Source organism: Bufo bufo, chromosome 1, assembly GCF_905171765.1.
Source record: "Bufo bufo chromosome 1, aBufBuf1.1, whole genome shotgun sequence".
NCBI classification, from domain to species: domain Eukaryota; kingdom Metazoa; phylum Chordata; class Amphibia; order Anura; family Bufonidae; genus Bufo; species Bufo bufo.
Window position 1 is genome coordinate 480,277,001 of NC_053389.1, and position 15,579 is coordinate 480,292,579.

Sequence of the window (15,579 nt, forward strand, 5' to 3'; positions counted from 1 at the left end):
ATTCTGTATACAATGTTACGAGGGCGGGAGAGGTCTCCTGATTTTGAGCCTAGAGCTCTCTGGATTCGGTCAATCTCTATGGGCTGACTAGGATGTCTATTCAGAAGTTTGCCAAAGTATTAATGAGCCCAGGAATCCAAGTCTGGTGAAGATACTGATTCAGGGAGCCCCCAGATGCAGAGATTGTTTTTCCGGTTCCTATTTTCAATATTGTCCAACTGAGTCAGTATATCCTGGATCTGTGCATTATGGTCATTTATGGCCTTATGATGTGAGTCCAGCACTGTAAGCAGTTGGTCTTGCAACTCCTCCATCTCCTCTACCCTCTGGTCGACATGTTTAATGTCCTGATGTAGGGCTGCCATATCTTCCTTATGGGAGGTCTCCAATCTTGTGAATAGAGCATCTAGCTCAGATTTTGTAGGAAGAGCCTTGAGGTGTGTTTTCCAGTCCCAGTCGCCATTTTGATCATCTGTGCCTGGTGGCCTCAGTGACCTAAGTGTCATGGCGGGTGAGTCTCCTTGCTGGGGCGAGGAACCATAGGATGCCGCTGCATATCTGGAAAGGGAGAGAGAGGAGGGAGCTGCTGAGCTGGGGCTCACTGCCGCTGCGTAGGAGCCTGGAGACACGTGATCTTAGCGTCCCAGAGAGTCCACACCTTGGAGATCTCGGGCAATGTGTGTGCGCAGGCGAGGCTGCTCCACACGCTGAATCTGCCATTATGGTAGACGTGTGGCCCTCAGCAGGCCCAGCATGCTGGCTGGAAGAGCCGAAAAAGCGGGAAATACCTCCCGAGTCCCGATCCGTGGGCGCGGGTGTTGGAAGGGGACCTCTCCTGCGAACCATCGCTGATGAGTATGCACTGTATAGAGTAAGTATGCCGGAGATGTTCAGCAGCCAGAGACTCGTCCTGCTCACTCCGCCATTGGCAAGCTCCGCCCCCTGTATGGCATTTTTTTTATTAAAAGAAAAACCAAATTGATGTGTGAAGGAGCCTTTATGGTGCTTTCACACACAGGTTATTGCATTTTTTTTTTTGCACTTCTGTTTTTTGTTGCATTTTTTTTGCACTGTTTGTGGGGGGTGTTTTTGCAGTAAAATCACCAGCTCCAGATGTTAGCTGATGGTCTATGGGAAATATGAAATACAGGACACACAAGCATTCTTTTTTTCGTCATTAGGTTTTGTTTTTGTCTTTCTGGCTTCATTTAAAAAGCGTAGCATGCTGTAGCTCTTGGTGTTTTTCCAGTTGTTTTCACAGCACTCTCTCTATAAGGGAAACACTCTATAAGAAAACACTAGTGATAAATAAGACACAGCAGCCCAGATTTACTAATTGTAAAGATGGCCTAAGCATGGACAGGCTGTCTAGACCTGCACCAGATGTATCACAGTGACTCAGGCTGGATGATACATGTGGTGCAACTGGTGGTTGGCTTTCGTCGAGATAGCCAGAACTATGGCAAACTGGTGAATCTAAGGTCATGCCTCTTTCCCTGTGAAGCTCCACACCTTTCAAATTGTCCCTACCCCTTTCCAAGCAAGGTGGAAAATAGCATAGGAACCCTAGTTGCACCAAATTGTGTCCATTTGTGATAATTTTTAGACAGCTATTATGTGCAGACACATAAGTAAATCTGGGGCAGAAAAAAATATGGCAAAAAAATAAAATAAAAAAAATGCCAGTGCGAATGTGTGTGAAAAGTCCTATCATCTATCAGGTGATGACAGTCTATCTAAGTGATAACTGTATAATTAATAGGTGCCCAATCATTGGGACATCTGTGGTTGTACAGCGAAGTGGAATTTCAGTTTAGCATGATGGAGCATGCATGCTGCCATTTCTCTCAATGTCTATGGGTGCCTTGACATTTGGTAGATTTTGTGGCAGATTTTCCTGACAGCTTTATGTCAGTGTAATTAAGTAGATGTAAGGCCATGCAGAGACACACAACATTATAAATCAGTATAATGCTGTGCGCTCCTGCAAGACGAGCAGTGTACAAAAAGGAGAATCCCACTCACACACGTAGGGTGATTCCCGCACTGCACACGCTTGTGTAAAACAGCCCTTATATGTAAACATGGCTTCTAAAGCCCACACATTTACAGTATGTCTTTCCGTTTCAGGTCGAATCCACCCTACTTGCTGGCCGAATGGGTTGCAACCCTCACTTTCAACACATTCTTCAGTATCCTGCAGATACATGGAACAATTACCAAACCCTGGAATCCATTCCCTTCCCACTTCACAGGACAACTCCATGAAAGTGAACAACCAAGGCACATCTTGGAATGGCTCTCCACCTCCATCTTTCATGGAATACAATTATCCATGTATTCAACAGAGGGTCTCTCCAAGCAACAGGTTGCATTAAAATATGTGATTGCACTAGATGATCCATATATGCTCAAAATCTATAACGTAGTCATTTCTGTGATGGTAGTTGTCTACTTTGATTCCTAGTTAATTCTTTGATGGTCATTATCCAGGTTGAATGATAGTTAATTATTTGATGGTAGTTGTCCAGGTTAATTCATTGTTAACTCTTTGATGGCAGTTGTCCAGGTTGATTCATAGTTAAATTCTGTGATGGCAGTTATCCAGTTTGATTCATAGTTAATTCTGTGATGGTAGTTGTCCGGCTGATTCATAGTTAATTCTATGATGGTAGTTGTCTAGTTTGATTTATAGTTAATTCTGGGAAGGCAGCTGTCAAGGTTGAATTATACCTAATTCTGTGATTGGAGTTGTCTAGTTTGATTCATAGTTAATTCTGTGATGGTATTTGTCCAGGATGATTCATAGTTAATTCTGTCATGGTAGTTGTCTAGTTTGATTCATAGTTAATTCTGGTAAGGCAATTGTCCAGGTTGATTCATAGGTAATTCTGTAATGGTAGCTGTCCAGGTTGAATTATACCTAATTCTGTGATGATAGTTGTCGTCTAGTTTGATTCATGGTTAATTCTGGGATGGTAGTTGTCTAGTTTGATTTATAGTTAATTCTGGTAAGGCAATTGTCCAGGTTGATTCATATTTAATTCTGTGATGTAGCTGTCCAGGTTAAATTAATTCTGTGATGGTAGTTGTCCAGATTGATTCATGGTTCATTCTGTGATGGAAATTTTCCAGGTTAATTCGTAGTAAATTCTGGTAAGGCAATTGTCTAGGTTGATTCATAGTTAATTCTGTGATGGTAGTTGTCCAGGATGATTAATAGTTAATTCTGTGATGGTAGTTGTCTAGTTTGATTCATAGTTAATTCTGGGAAGGCAGCTGCCCAGTTTGATTCGTAGTTAATTCTGTGATGGTAGCTGTCCAGGTTTATTCATAGTTAATTCTGTGATGGTAGTTGTCCAGGATGATTCATAGTTAATTCTGTGATGGTAGTTGTCTAGTTTGATTCATAGTTAATTCTGTGATGGTAGTTGTCCAGGTTGATTCATAGTTAATTCTGGGAAGGCAGCTGCCCAGGTTGATTTGTAGGTAACTATGTGATGGTAGCTGTACAGGTTCATTCTGTGATGGAAATTTTCCAGGTTAATTCGTAGTAAATTCTGGTAAGGCAATTTTCCAGGTTAATTCGTAGTAAATTCTGGTAAGGCAATTTTCCAGGTTAATTCGTAGTAAATTCTGGTAAGGCAATTTTCCAGGTTAATTCGTAGTAAATTCTGGTAAGGCAATTGTCTAGGTTGATTCATAATTAATTCTGTGATAGTAACTGTCCAGGTTGATTCATAGTTAATTCTGTGATGGTATTTGTCAGGCTGATTCATAGTTATTTCTGGGACGGCAGCTGCCCAGGTTGATTCGCAGTTAATTCTGTGATGGTAGCTGTCCAGGTTTATTCATAGTTAATTCTGTGATGGTAGTTGTCCAGGATGATTCATAGTTAATTCTGTGATGGTAGTTGTCTAGTTTGATTCATAGTTGATTCTGGGAAGGCAGCTGCCCATGTTGATTCACAGTTAATTCTGTGATGGTAGCTGTCCAGGTTGATTCATAGTTAATTCTGTTATTGTAGTTGTCCAGGTTGATTCATAGTTAATTCTGTCATGGTAGTTGTCTAGTTTGATTCATAGTTAATTCTGTGATGGTAGTTGTCCAGGTTGATTCATAGTTAATTCTGGGAAGGCAGCTGCCCAGGTTGATTTGTAGGTAATTATGTGATGGTAGCTGTCCAGGTTAATTCTGTGATGGTAGTTGTCCAGATTGATTCATGGTTCATTCTGTGATGGAAATTTTCCAGGTTAATTCGTAGTAAATTCTGGTAAGGCAATTGTCTAGGTTGATTCATAGTTAATTCTGTGATGGTAGTTGTCTAGTTGATTAATAGTTAATTCTGGGAAGGCAGCTGCCCAGGTTGATTCGTAGTTAATTCTGGTAAGGCAATTGTCCAGGTTGATTCATAGTTAATTCTGTGATGGTAGCTGTCCAGGTTGAATTATACCTAATTCTGTGATGGTAGTTGTCTAGTTTGATTCATGGTTAATTCTGTGATGATAATTGTCCAGATTGATTCATGGTTAATTATGTGATGGTAGTTGTCCAGGATGATTTATAGTTAACTCTATGATGGTAGTTGTCTAGTTTAATTCATAATTAATTCTGGGAAGGCAGCTGCCCAGGTTGATTCATAGTTAATTCTGTGATGGCAGTTGTCCAGTTTGATTCATAGTTAATTCTGTGATGGTAGTTGCCAGGCCTATTCATAGTTAATTATGTGATGGTAGTTGTCCAGGATGATTAATAGTTAATTCTGTGATGGTAGTTGTCTAGTTTGATTCATAGTTAATTCTGGGAAGGCAGCTGCCCAGTTTGATTCATAGTTAATTCTGTGATTGTAGTTGTCCAGGTTGATTCATAGTTAATTCTGTCATGGTAGTTGTCTAGTTTGATTCATAGTTAATTCTGTGATGGTAGTTGTCCAGGTTGATTCATAGTTAATTCTGGGAAGGCAGCTGCCCAGGTTAATTTGTAGGTAATTATGTGATGGTAGCTGTCCAGGTTGATTCATAGTTAATTCTGTGATGGTAGTTTTCCAGGATGATTCATAGTTAATTCTGTCATGGTAGTTATCTAGTTTGATTCATAGTTAATTCTGTGATGGTATTTTTCCAGGATGATTCATAGTTAATTCTGTCATGGTAGTTGTCTAGTTTGATTCATAGTTAATTCTGGTAAGGCATCTGCCCAGGTTGATTTGCAGTTAATTCTGTGATGTTAGCAGTCCAGATTGATTCATAGTTAATTCAGTGATGGTGTTTGTCTAGTTTGATTCATAGTTAATTCTGGTAAGGCAGCAGCCCAGGTTGGTTCATAATTAATTCTGTGATAGTAACTGTCCAGGTTGATTCATAGTTAATTCTGTGATGGTAGTTGCCAGGCTTATTCATAGTTAATTATGTGATGGTAGTTGTCCAGGATGATTAATAGTTAATTCTGTGATGGTAGTTGTCTAGTTTGATTCATAGTTAATTCTGGGAAGGCAGCTGCCCAGTTTGATTCGTAGTTAATTCTGTGATGGTAGCTGTCCAGGTTGATTCATAGTTATTTCTGTGATGGTAGTTTTCCAGGATGATTTATAGTTAATTCTGTCATGGTAGTTGTCTAGTTTGATTCATAGTTAATTCTGGTAAGGCAATTGTCCAGGTTGATTCATAGTTAATTCTGTGATGGTAGCTGTCCAGGTTGAATCATACCTAATTCTGTGATGGTAGTTGTCTAGTTTGATTCATGGTTAATTCTGTGATGATAATTGTCCAGATTGATTCATGGTTCATTCTGTGATGGAAATTTTTCAGGTTAATTCATAGTTAATTCTGTGATAGTAGTTGCCCAGGTTGATTCATAGTTAATTATGTGATGGTAGTTGTCCAGGATGATTTATAGTTAATTTTGTGATGGTAGTTGCCAGGCTGATTCATAGTTAATTATGTGATTGTAGTTGTCCAGGATGATTTATAGTTAATTCTATGATGGTAGTTGTCTAGTTTAATTCCTAATTAATTCTGGGAAGGCAGCTGCCCAGGTTGATTCATAGTTAATTCCGTGATGGCAGTTGTCCAGTTTGATTCATAGTTAATTCTGTGATGGTAGTTGCCAGGCTGATTCATAGTTAATTCTGGGAAGGCAGCTGTCAAGGTTGAATCATACCAAATTCTGTGATTGTAGTTGTCTAGTTTGATTCATAGTTAATTCTGTGATTGTAGTTGTCCAGGTTGATTCATAGTTAATTCTGTCATGGTAGTTGTCTAGTTTGATTCATAGTTAATTCTGTGATGGTAGTTGTCCAGGTTGATTCATAGTTAATTCTGGGAAGGCAGCTGCCCAGGTTGATTTGTAGGTAATTATGTGATGGTAGCTGTCCAGGTTGATTCATAGTTAATTCTGTGATGGTATTTTTCCAGGATGATTCATAGTTAATTCTGTCATGGTAGTTGTCTAGTTTGATTCATAGTTAATTCTGGTAAGGCATCTGCCCAGGTTGATTTGCAGTTAATTCTGTGATGTTAGCTGTCCAGATTGATTCATAGTTAATTCAGTGATGGTGTTTGTCTAGTTTGATTCATAGTTAATTCTGGTAAGGCAGCAGCCCAGGTTGATTCATAATTAATTCTGTGATAGTAACTGTCCAGGTTGATTCATAGTTAATTCTGTGATGGTATTTGTCAGGCTGATTCATAGTTAATTCTGGGACGGCAGCTGCCCAGGTTGATTCGCAGTTAATTCTGTGATGGTAGCTGTCCAGGTTTATTCATAGTTAATTCTGTGATGGTAGTTGTCCAGGATGATTCATAGTTAATTCTGTGATGGTAGTTGTCTAGTTTGATTCATAGTTGATTCTGGGAAGGCAGCTGCCCATGTTGATTCACAGTTAATTCTGTGATGGTAGCTGTCCAGGTTGATTCATAGTTAATTCTGTGATGGTAGTTTTCCAGGATGATTCATAGTTAATTCTGTCATGGTAGTTGTCTAGTTTGATTCATAGTTAATTCTGTGATGGTAGTTGCCAGGATGATTCATAGTTAATTCTGTGATGGTAATTGTCCAGATTGATTCATAGTTAATTCTGTGATGGTAGTTGTCTAGTTTGATTCATAGTTAATTCTGCTAAGGCAGCTGCCCGGGTTGATTCATAATTAATTCTGTGATGGTAGCTGTCCAGGTTGATTCATAGTTAATTCTGTGACAGTAGTTTTCCAGGATGATTCATAGTTAATTCTGTCATGGTAGTTGTCTTGTTTGATTCATAGTTAATTCTGTGATGGTAGTTGCCAGGATAATGCATAGTTAATTCTGTGATGGTAATTATCCAGATTGATTCATGGTTAATTCTGTGATGGTATTTTTCGAGGTTGATTGATCGTTAATTCTGTGATGGTAGTTGTCCAGGATGATTCATAGTTAATTCTGTGATGGTAGTTTTCCAGGATGATTCATGGTTAATTCTGTGATGGTAGTTGTCCAAGATGATTCATAGTTAATTCTGTGATGGTAGTTGTTTCAGTTTTTTTATGCAAGTTACATTTATTCATTTTAGAATAAAAAGTTTAAAAACTCAATAAAACTTTGTGTGTCAAGTCCTCATGCATTCTGTCTATGCTTCCTGTCAGCAAATTGAACCATTCATTGTTTATATTCAGAAGCAGGAAACCTGTCTTGATCATTTGCTAACGAACAAGGAACTTTAGGCAGTGTGTGCAATGTTTTCCACTAGATGTCACTGAAGTAATATACCTCATTATATATACAGTTCTTTTGTCCTCAAAAAGCCCTTTAGCGTGATCATAGGGTTGTCAATATTATTCTCTGGAGTGTATTTCTCTTTTATAAAAAATACCCTGAAAATTAAATGTTTACAATCATAATGCAATGAGTATGGCTAAACTATGTTCAACCGCCTTAATGCTTTATTTAATTTATATGATGGCTATACTCACTAAGTATATAAGCCTGCACATCCTATTCCAGTACTTGAACATTCATAGACTGAGATCTACATACAAAAATGAGGCAGTCTCTAGGCACATATGTAACCAGGACTGGTTGTAGTTCTAGTAGACACATGTACCAGTGCTCAATGCACCCTCTATAGTTTTGCTTCTGCACCTTTTACAGGGATAGATCTACCGTACTATTAGCCTAAATAGTACAAAAAATGTTTTACCATTTGTTTAATAGCAGCTAACACCAAATAGTATAGACTAATAGGGCTCCAGAACTACCCATTAAGGGTTTATCTCCATTAGAGACAACCCCTTTCAAAAAGCAGCTGTCAAAGCAGTCAGCTGATTACGCAGGTCATGCTCCCAATACCACCATCAAATAGCTTATTTTGCTGGGGAAGCCCCTGCCATTGAAGCATTTCTAGTAGTAAAGAGTAATATTTAATTGCTGTCTATTTAGATGATATTAATACAAGGACGGCTGCAGTTCTTCACAAGGAGAGCAGCTCCGTACTCTCTCAGAGAAGGTTGTCCCAAGCAGGTCACACCTCACAATGATGTCCATATAGGCATATGGACTAAGGTTGTCTTCTTGAGACAAACCCTTTAAATAGGGAACGGTATTATAGTATGGTTAGTTGTAATTAAACAGAATAAAGTGAATAAATGAAGAATATAGATATGAAATGCCTTAGTGTATAAAATCTAAAACACTGTTGTGTTCAGCAAAAAATAGCATGGAAGTGACTGTACAATATACAGGTTTAATTTCGCAGTATATTATCAATGCTGTCCCACAGATCTATAAATAAATTCAGCTATATCAGATTACTACATATACATATATCTTTGAATTGAGTATCATTAAAAACAAGCACACAAAAAGGAAGTCCCACACAAAGTAAACTATACAGGTAAAGACTCCATTCAGATGTATTTTAGAGTTAATATTACAGCCACAAAACCCGAACCTTCTGGAGTTGAAGGGGGTGTATCACCTATATTTTTTTCTGCCAGTTAAAGGAGTTTTTTTGACAGTTTTTACTGTTGACCTATCTTCTGGATAGATCATCAGTATCTGATCTGTGGGGTCCAACAACCGGGACCCCCGCTGATCAGCTTTGAGAAAGCATCTTGCTTTTCCTAGGCCATGTGATGTCACGTTCATCAGTCACATGGCCTAGGCACAGCTCGGCCTCATTGAAGGGAATGGTGCTGAACTGCGATACCAAGCACAGTCACTATACAACGTACAGCCTGCGCTTGGTTTGCTGAGAGAAATCTGAGGCGCTACCGATCGACAGGGGTCCTGGGTGTCGAACCACCACTGATCAGATACTGATGACCTATCCAGAGGATAGGTCATCAGTGTAAAACTCTTGTAAAAAACTCTTTAAAACAACATAGTGACGCATATAATTTTTTAAAATCTGTTTTTATTTGCTGATTATATATTTTTAATTCTATTTACTGAATAGGACTATGGGGTAGATATCTTGACTGAACTGTTGTTAAGAACATTTAGATATATCTTTTAAAGCAGCCACCATGGGCCATCGACACAACGGACAGGAGGGGACCTCACTGACTTCTGTGGGAGAGTTCTGTTTCATGCTCTGGGTCCTGTGCAGAGGTCTGGAGGGAGTAGATAACCTGTGATATCACCTATTGCTAATGGTGGAGCCTGTGTTATCTGTGTACACAGGTGATATCTGTATTTGTAATCCTGCATGTAATGATGAGCAGATAATTGCAGAACAGTGATCTGTACAGACCAAGAAATTGCGCCTATTATTAGGCTTAGGTGCTAATGAAGGATTTTAGAATAAAAAAAATATATAGATGGTAATATGGACAATTGACTATAAGATCGCCAAATATTCGTTAAAAATATCTTTAATATAATCACTTGATTTAAACAATAGATCAGTTTTTGGTGACACATTGCCTTTTAGGGAGCATACAGTTATCCAAGTTTGGTTTCTTGAACCATAAGAACCATGGTTTCTTGTAGCTGTAATATGGATGTATGAATGCAGCCTTATAAAAGTCACATACATACCCTTGTAGATCTTGGTACTAGGGTTCTTCTTTAACATTTGTGTAACTTTGCTTTCAAGGTCTTCGCATTCTTCATTTAAGAAGCGAAAGCATGTACACTTGGAAGAAAGAGAGAACTGGTCACAGACCTGGAATATGGATACAAGACAATGTAATTATATGAAAATTCAGCATTTTATTGAATAGATATTTACAGTTACCATTAGTATGTGCATGTATCTGTTTATTTGTGACTATATGTATTGGTTCCAACGGTTTTGTATTAAACACTATGTTTCTTTTGTTGTAGCACCCCCTGCTGATTGCATGACTGATATGCATGGATATGACAGTGATGGTCAGACAGTATCTTCCATTGACAAATGTTATCAGTCACTGACGTGGAAGCCATATCAGACCTCACACTGGAGTTGCCTGTACAATGCACATTCTGAGAAAATGTAAGAAATAGTTTCCAATTCAAGAAAAAGAGTTACAATTTTATATGAAGGTCCAAACCACGCCGTGTCCTCTGTAATGTCTGACATTGAATGCCTGTAGGCAAGGCTTACAAGGATGCTTTTTGTGGCAAGTCCTACACTAAGAGCATTAGGCCTATGTAACAGCAGTGAATCAGCAGCCGTGTGTTACAGATTGCTGCAGCTTTTTATGGTTGTAGCACGAGGATCCAGTAGTGGCTTGTCTCGCAGCTCATCATAATTCCCAAAATGGCGGCTTAGGTGAAAAACTACAGTTGTGTTGAGTGGATTTTAAGTGATTTTTAGTGATTTACTTTTCAGTGTGTTTGAGAATGCTGAGTTTTTCTATGCTCGTTGTTGAATACATTCAGGAATAGATGGGAACTTTGATTCATAACAGAGGTCGGAGAGGAGTAGAGGCTTATGGTAGTATGGGTTGTCTCATTCCCGATAATGGCATTTCCAAGTCATAGAGGGGTGTCTCTCATTTAGTATTGCCTCTAACAGTCAAAGCAGAGAGTGTCTTTTGTTCTGGCAGACTTGTCCCAGATATGCATTACAAGTTCAGCCATCCATTTGAATGGATTCCATATAAGGGCTTTATTAGACCTGCCGATGGTTGGCCAGATCATCGCTAACAAGTGGTCATAGGAAGGCTCATTAGCAATGATCTGGCTGTGTAATGTATCCCTAAAAGTGTCGCCGATTCATCCGGTAATTGTGATTTTCAAGCATGCTTAAAAATCATTGTTTGCCAGCGGCAGATCGTGCTGTCTAATCACTATCTGCCCCCGGCAAACAATGATTCTGTATGGGGACAAGCAATGGCATACAGTGGAGGAGACTGCTGCAGTGCTGCATATAATAGCAGTGGTCTCCTCCACTAACTAGCAGACAAACGCTTCCTTCCCTACAACTGTCAGCTAAATCTTTTAAATGTAATACAGCCTTAAGGGTAGTATTACACTACTTGATGTACGAGCAGTGTGCGTGCTGATGGATGATAAGACATCCATCGGCACTTGTTTGCACCACACTGATTACTGAGGGAGGAATGATTTCTACTGTGGTCATTCCTCCCTTATTCACTTCCATTCATTATCGGCAGCACATCCCTGATTACACAGAGAGATGTGCTGCTAATAATCGGGCATCTTTCTTCTCAATGAATCAGCCGAAAATCGAGATGGGCATCATCGGGTGATCGATTGCTCAATTATACGAGCCAATTATCAGAAACCAGCATTCCTATGAACGCTTGTCCCTGATAAGTGGCCTGATTATCATGCGGTCTAATAGGGGCTTAACAGAAAGGCTTGTGTGCCCAGACGTTGCTGCTTCTGGCTTATGTGCTCCAAATAAAACAACTTATACTTAATTTGGCAATACCTTGGACTATTCTTACATGCTACCTTACCTGATTCCATTTAGGCTGAACCCACTCCCTAAGATAGCATTCCTCATATTAACCTGGTGCATACTTAGGCTATGTTCTTATCACATCTATGATGTTTGCTTGTCACATATGACAGGAAAACTACCATTGTACATGCTAAACATGTGTATAGAATTTCATTAGCCCAATGGAAGCCAAAAGAGTGACCTTTTGGCCTCCATCTAGTGGCAAAATATACAGTGAAAAATTGTGTGTCGGACTACACTATTACAAACAATGGCACCTAGCAAAAAAGTTGACTTTATTTTTTAACAATGGAACATGGATGCTACTGTATGGTATCTGTCAGAGGCATCCCAGCATATATGTTAGATGGAGGCCATAAAGCCAAATATTATATTTCTCTGCAATGGGAGCTGCAAGGGACATGTTTTATAAAACTTCCCCCATCTGATTGGTGAGGTTCTAGAACCTGGACCTGGTGTCTGCTATACAGTCACTAGTGTATACACAGTATATAATATTCATGTGATGTAGTGAGTTTGCAGATGTTCAATCACCCTGTTCTTTCACATAGTCCTGCGGTGGGATACCAAGTAATCACTGACAAAGGATTTAACTTTTCAACTGTGGATGATGCCTATGTATGCCAGAAAAAGAACCACTTTCAGGTCACAGTTCACATCCGAGTGATTGGAAACCCCAAATATATCAGAACACAGTTGGGCCTCAATCCTGTTGACAGATTTAATTTGAAAGTCTTTGGAGTTAAGGTAAGCCTCATTCTATGCATATTTTTTTTAGAACTCCTAGAATAATTTATTTCCATATAATATGAAAAGCATGTGTATGTATAGCCCATGACACAATTTACTGGCCTCCGTTTGTGGGAGTATTCATGGAAGACTATACAGACTCCAAGCAGATGATTTAGAACCTATGACTTCAGTGTTGAATGGAAATGTTCTAACCATTGAGCCAGATGGCCAGTTTTATAAAACCCAACAGGCAAAGTATTATATACATACAGAGCAGTAGGCAGAGAAGGTTGTCATTGAGCAGCCACGTATTTCTCTTTCTTGTCAGTCAGAGCCATCAGTGTACACTAGGGGGCACATTTATTAAGACTGGCATTTTAGACCCAGTCATAATAAAGCCCTAAGCTGGCAGTAGATCCGCCGAATTTATGAAGAGGCACTGGCCACTCCATAACTTCGGCGCATCCAGCGCCATTTCTAAATGTAAGACTGCTTCTGAGCTGTCTTACATTTAGACCATTTTCTACGCCTAGAACACGCTTATAAAACAGAGAATGACACAGGCCTGCTGGCATGCCCCTGTCCCGCCCACGCCACATTCACAATTTCAGACCTGGTGTGAGTGGGGCGAAGTCACAGATAGCGGCGCAACTAACGATTAAGCCACCATCTACTACCTTAGGCATATTTCAGCATAGTAAATGACCCCCTAGATCTCTACCCAGCTTGTGGAGCTGACTGTAAAGAGGGATGTTGCTCCTGCTTTTTTGGGGCTCTCTAGGAAATAGGCGTCCTGGGCCTCATTTGCCACTCTGGAGCCACCATGTCATCTGTGTGATATCTATTTTTCTTATAGTGTTTCTTTTTTATACAATTACACTTCTTCTGTATAAAGTATTATTTTCTGGACATAAAAGTATGGATTTAAAGGACCAGATTTGTATAGTAATAACTTCTTAAAAATGCATTTCAACCTGTTTTTTAGGATGCCTCAGTTCTCTTGACATGTCTGTTTTTAGTAAATACTTGAATTTCCCATAAAAGAAGGTTGTACCATTCCTGTTATACCTGTTGGAAATATAAGTATAGAGTGTCTCCTTAAAAAAAGGACACTAATGGATACGAGGTCTGTGGCAAACAGATGCCCTTCCTTTGTTCAGTCAGTGCTGGTAGTGTCAGACTGTGTAGGAACATACCTTAATGACAATGTAAATGATAACATTTAGTTGATAATTTATTCCTATATCTCCAGGAGGAATAATAGAGGGATGCTACAATGCAGAGTTATAAGCAAAGTATTTTTATTTCATGGGCAATACAAGTATTTAGAAGAGGTCCTCTGTAAGTAGCCCAAGTTGCTACGCAGCCTAGTGTATATAAGCAGTGGCACTGTATAAATGTACTGTGTATTCTGTGTGTGTTAACATATTACATGTTATTATAGGTAGAAGCAATGAACCAGACAATCACCATTGAACAGTCTCAGTCTGACCGCTCTAAGAGAGCTTTCAATCCCATTACGTAAGTGCTTCTCTCATCTACCTCTTCTGTCCAATAAGTATTCCACTGTATTTAACATGACTTTAACAAGAAGTCAAAAACACTATTTACCTAGGACAAGTTTTTTTTTTGTCACTGTAGTAACAGCCTTTTGATTGAACGAAATGAAAGAAAAAAAAAAGATATAAGTATCAGCCAATTTACTTTTCATATTGTCCTTTCCACCACCTTGTTTAACTTTATATATTCCAGTCCTGCACTTCCATGCCTTTGGAGCTCATGACAAACATGCAAATATGCATGACTAGGCGACCCCATTAAGCCTCACCCTCTTAAAGGGCAAGGCTAATTCATTCTGTTTGGGACTAATTATATGAATCTCTCCTGTTGGCAAATACTGGCACTCAAAGCCTCCAGACTTGTTATTTTCCAAGATTACATCAGAATTTTTCTCTGCCAGTATACTTCTAGTTGAACATTAGGATTACGAATACAAGTTGTAGATGACCAAAACATAAACTTGAGGGACTGTCAAGACTATCATACTTTATGTAGCATAGCTGACAGCAGACTGGAGAAGCTGGGAACTGTGTTCAATAGAATATGAAATCTCGTGTGTACTGGGGTAATAAAGCAATTGAGGAACCCTGTGAGATGTATATGTTACCTGTTTATCAAAAAGTGATGGAGGAACCTAAACCTCAGCAACAAGCTGCTGGACAATATGCCTGCAAATGTAGTTAGTGAAGATGTCATATGCACCAAATTTTATCAGACATATGGTAGGGCAAGAATATTTTTTTCAGAAAAATTTGCCAAACAATTATGGATGATACATAAATAAAACAAAAGCAGAAGTGAGTGAAGAAGAGCTGTTTGAATGCAGAAGATATTATTTGAAAGGGGTTGTCTAACTTTAGAATACTGATATTCTATCCTCAGGATAAGTCAGGAATTTCAGATCAGTGGGAGTCTGACACTCCCAATGATGAACTGTTTGTGGCAGCTCCATTACAGTGGATGGAGTCGGAAGCAGGAGGCTCCATCTACTGTGTAGTGGTCATGCCAGAATGGGAGCTGAACTTGGGGTATGCTGGCATGACCACTACACAGTGGACAGAGCCTTCTGCTTCTGGCTCCTTCCACTGTTATGTTTCTGCCACAAATTAGATTACTGGAGGTGCTGGGAGTCAGACCCCTGCTGATGTGATATAGATGACTTTTCCTGAAGATACTACATCAATATCTAATAGGTGGAACACCCCTTTAAGGAATATGGTACCCTTAGGGGTTTTAAGACAGCAATCTGTGCCAGAAATTCAACCAAGTCAACAGAGAAATCTGCCAGTGAGTGATGGACAATCCCCTCCTGTGTGACTACATGTATAATATGGAAGTTATGTGTCGTCACAGCGAAGCCTATGGACATTGTGGAAATATTGTACCAATCTTCC

General features: G+C 39.3%; 1 protein-coding gene across 1 annotated transcript in view; it reads left to right on the top strand.

Moving 5' to 3' along the window:
• The window catches only part of MYRFL (myelin regulatory factor like), a 180,736-nt gene that overhangs the window by 37,318 nt on the left and 127,839 nt on the right, over positions 1-15,579 (top strand). Inside the window, exons 4-8 of the mRNA XM_040413445.1 lie at positions 2,131-2,368; positions 10,073-10,164; positions 10,303-10,453; positions 12,445-12,640; positions 14,070-14,146. Of these exons, the coding sequence (XP_040269379.1) occupies positions 2,131-2,368; positions 10,073-10,164; positions 10,303-10,453; positions 12,445-12,640; positions 14,070-14,146 (754 nt within the window). The remainder of the gene's footprint in view (positions 1-2,130; positions 2,369-10,072; positions 10,165-10,302; positions 10,454-12,444; positions 12,641-14,069; positions 14,147-15,579) is intronic.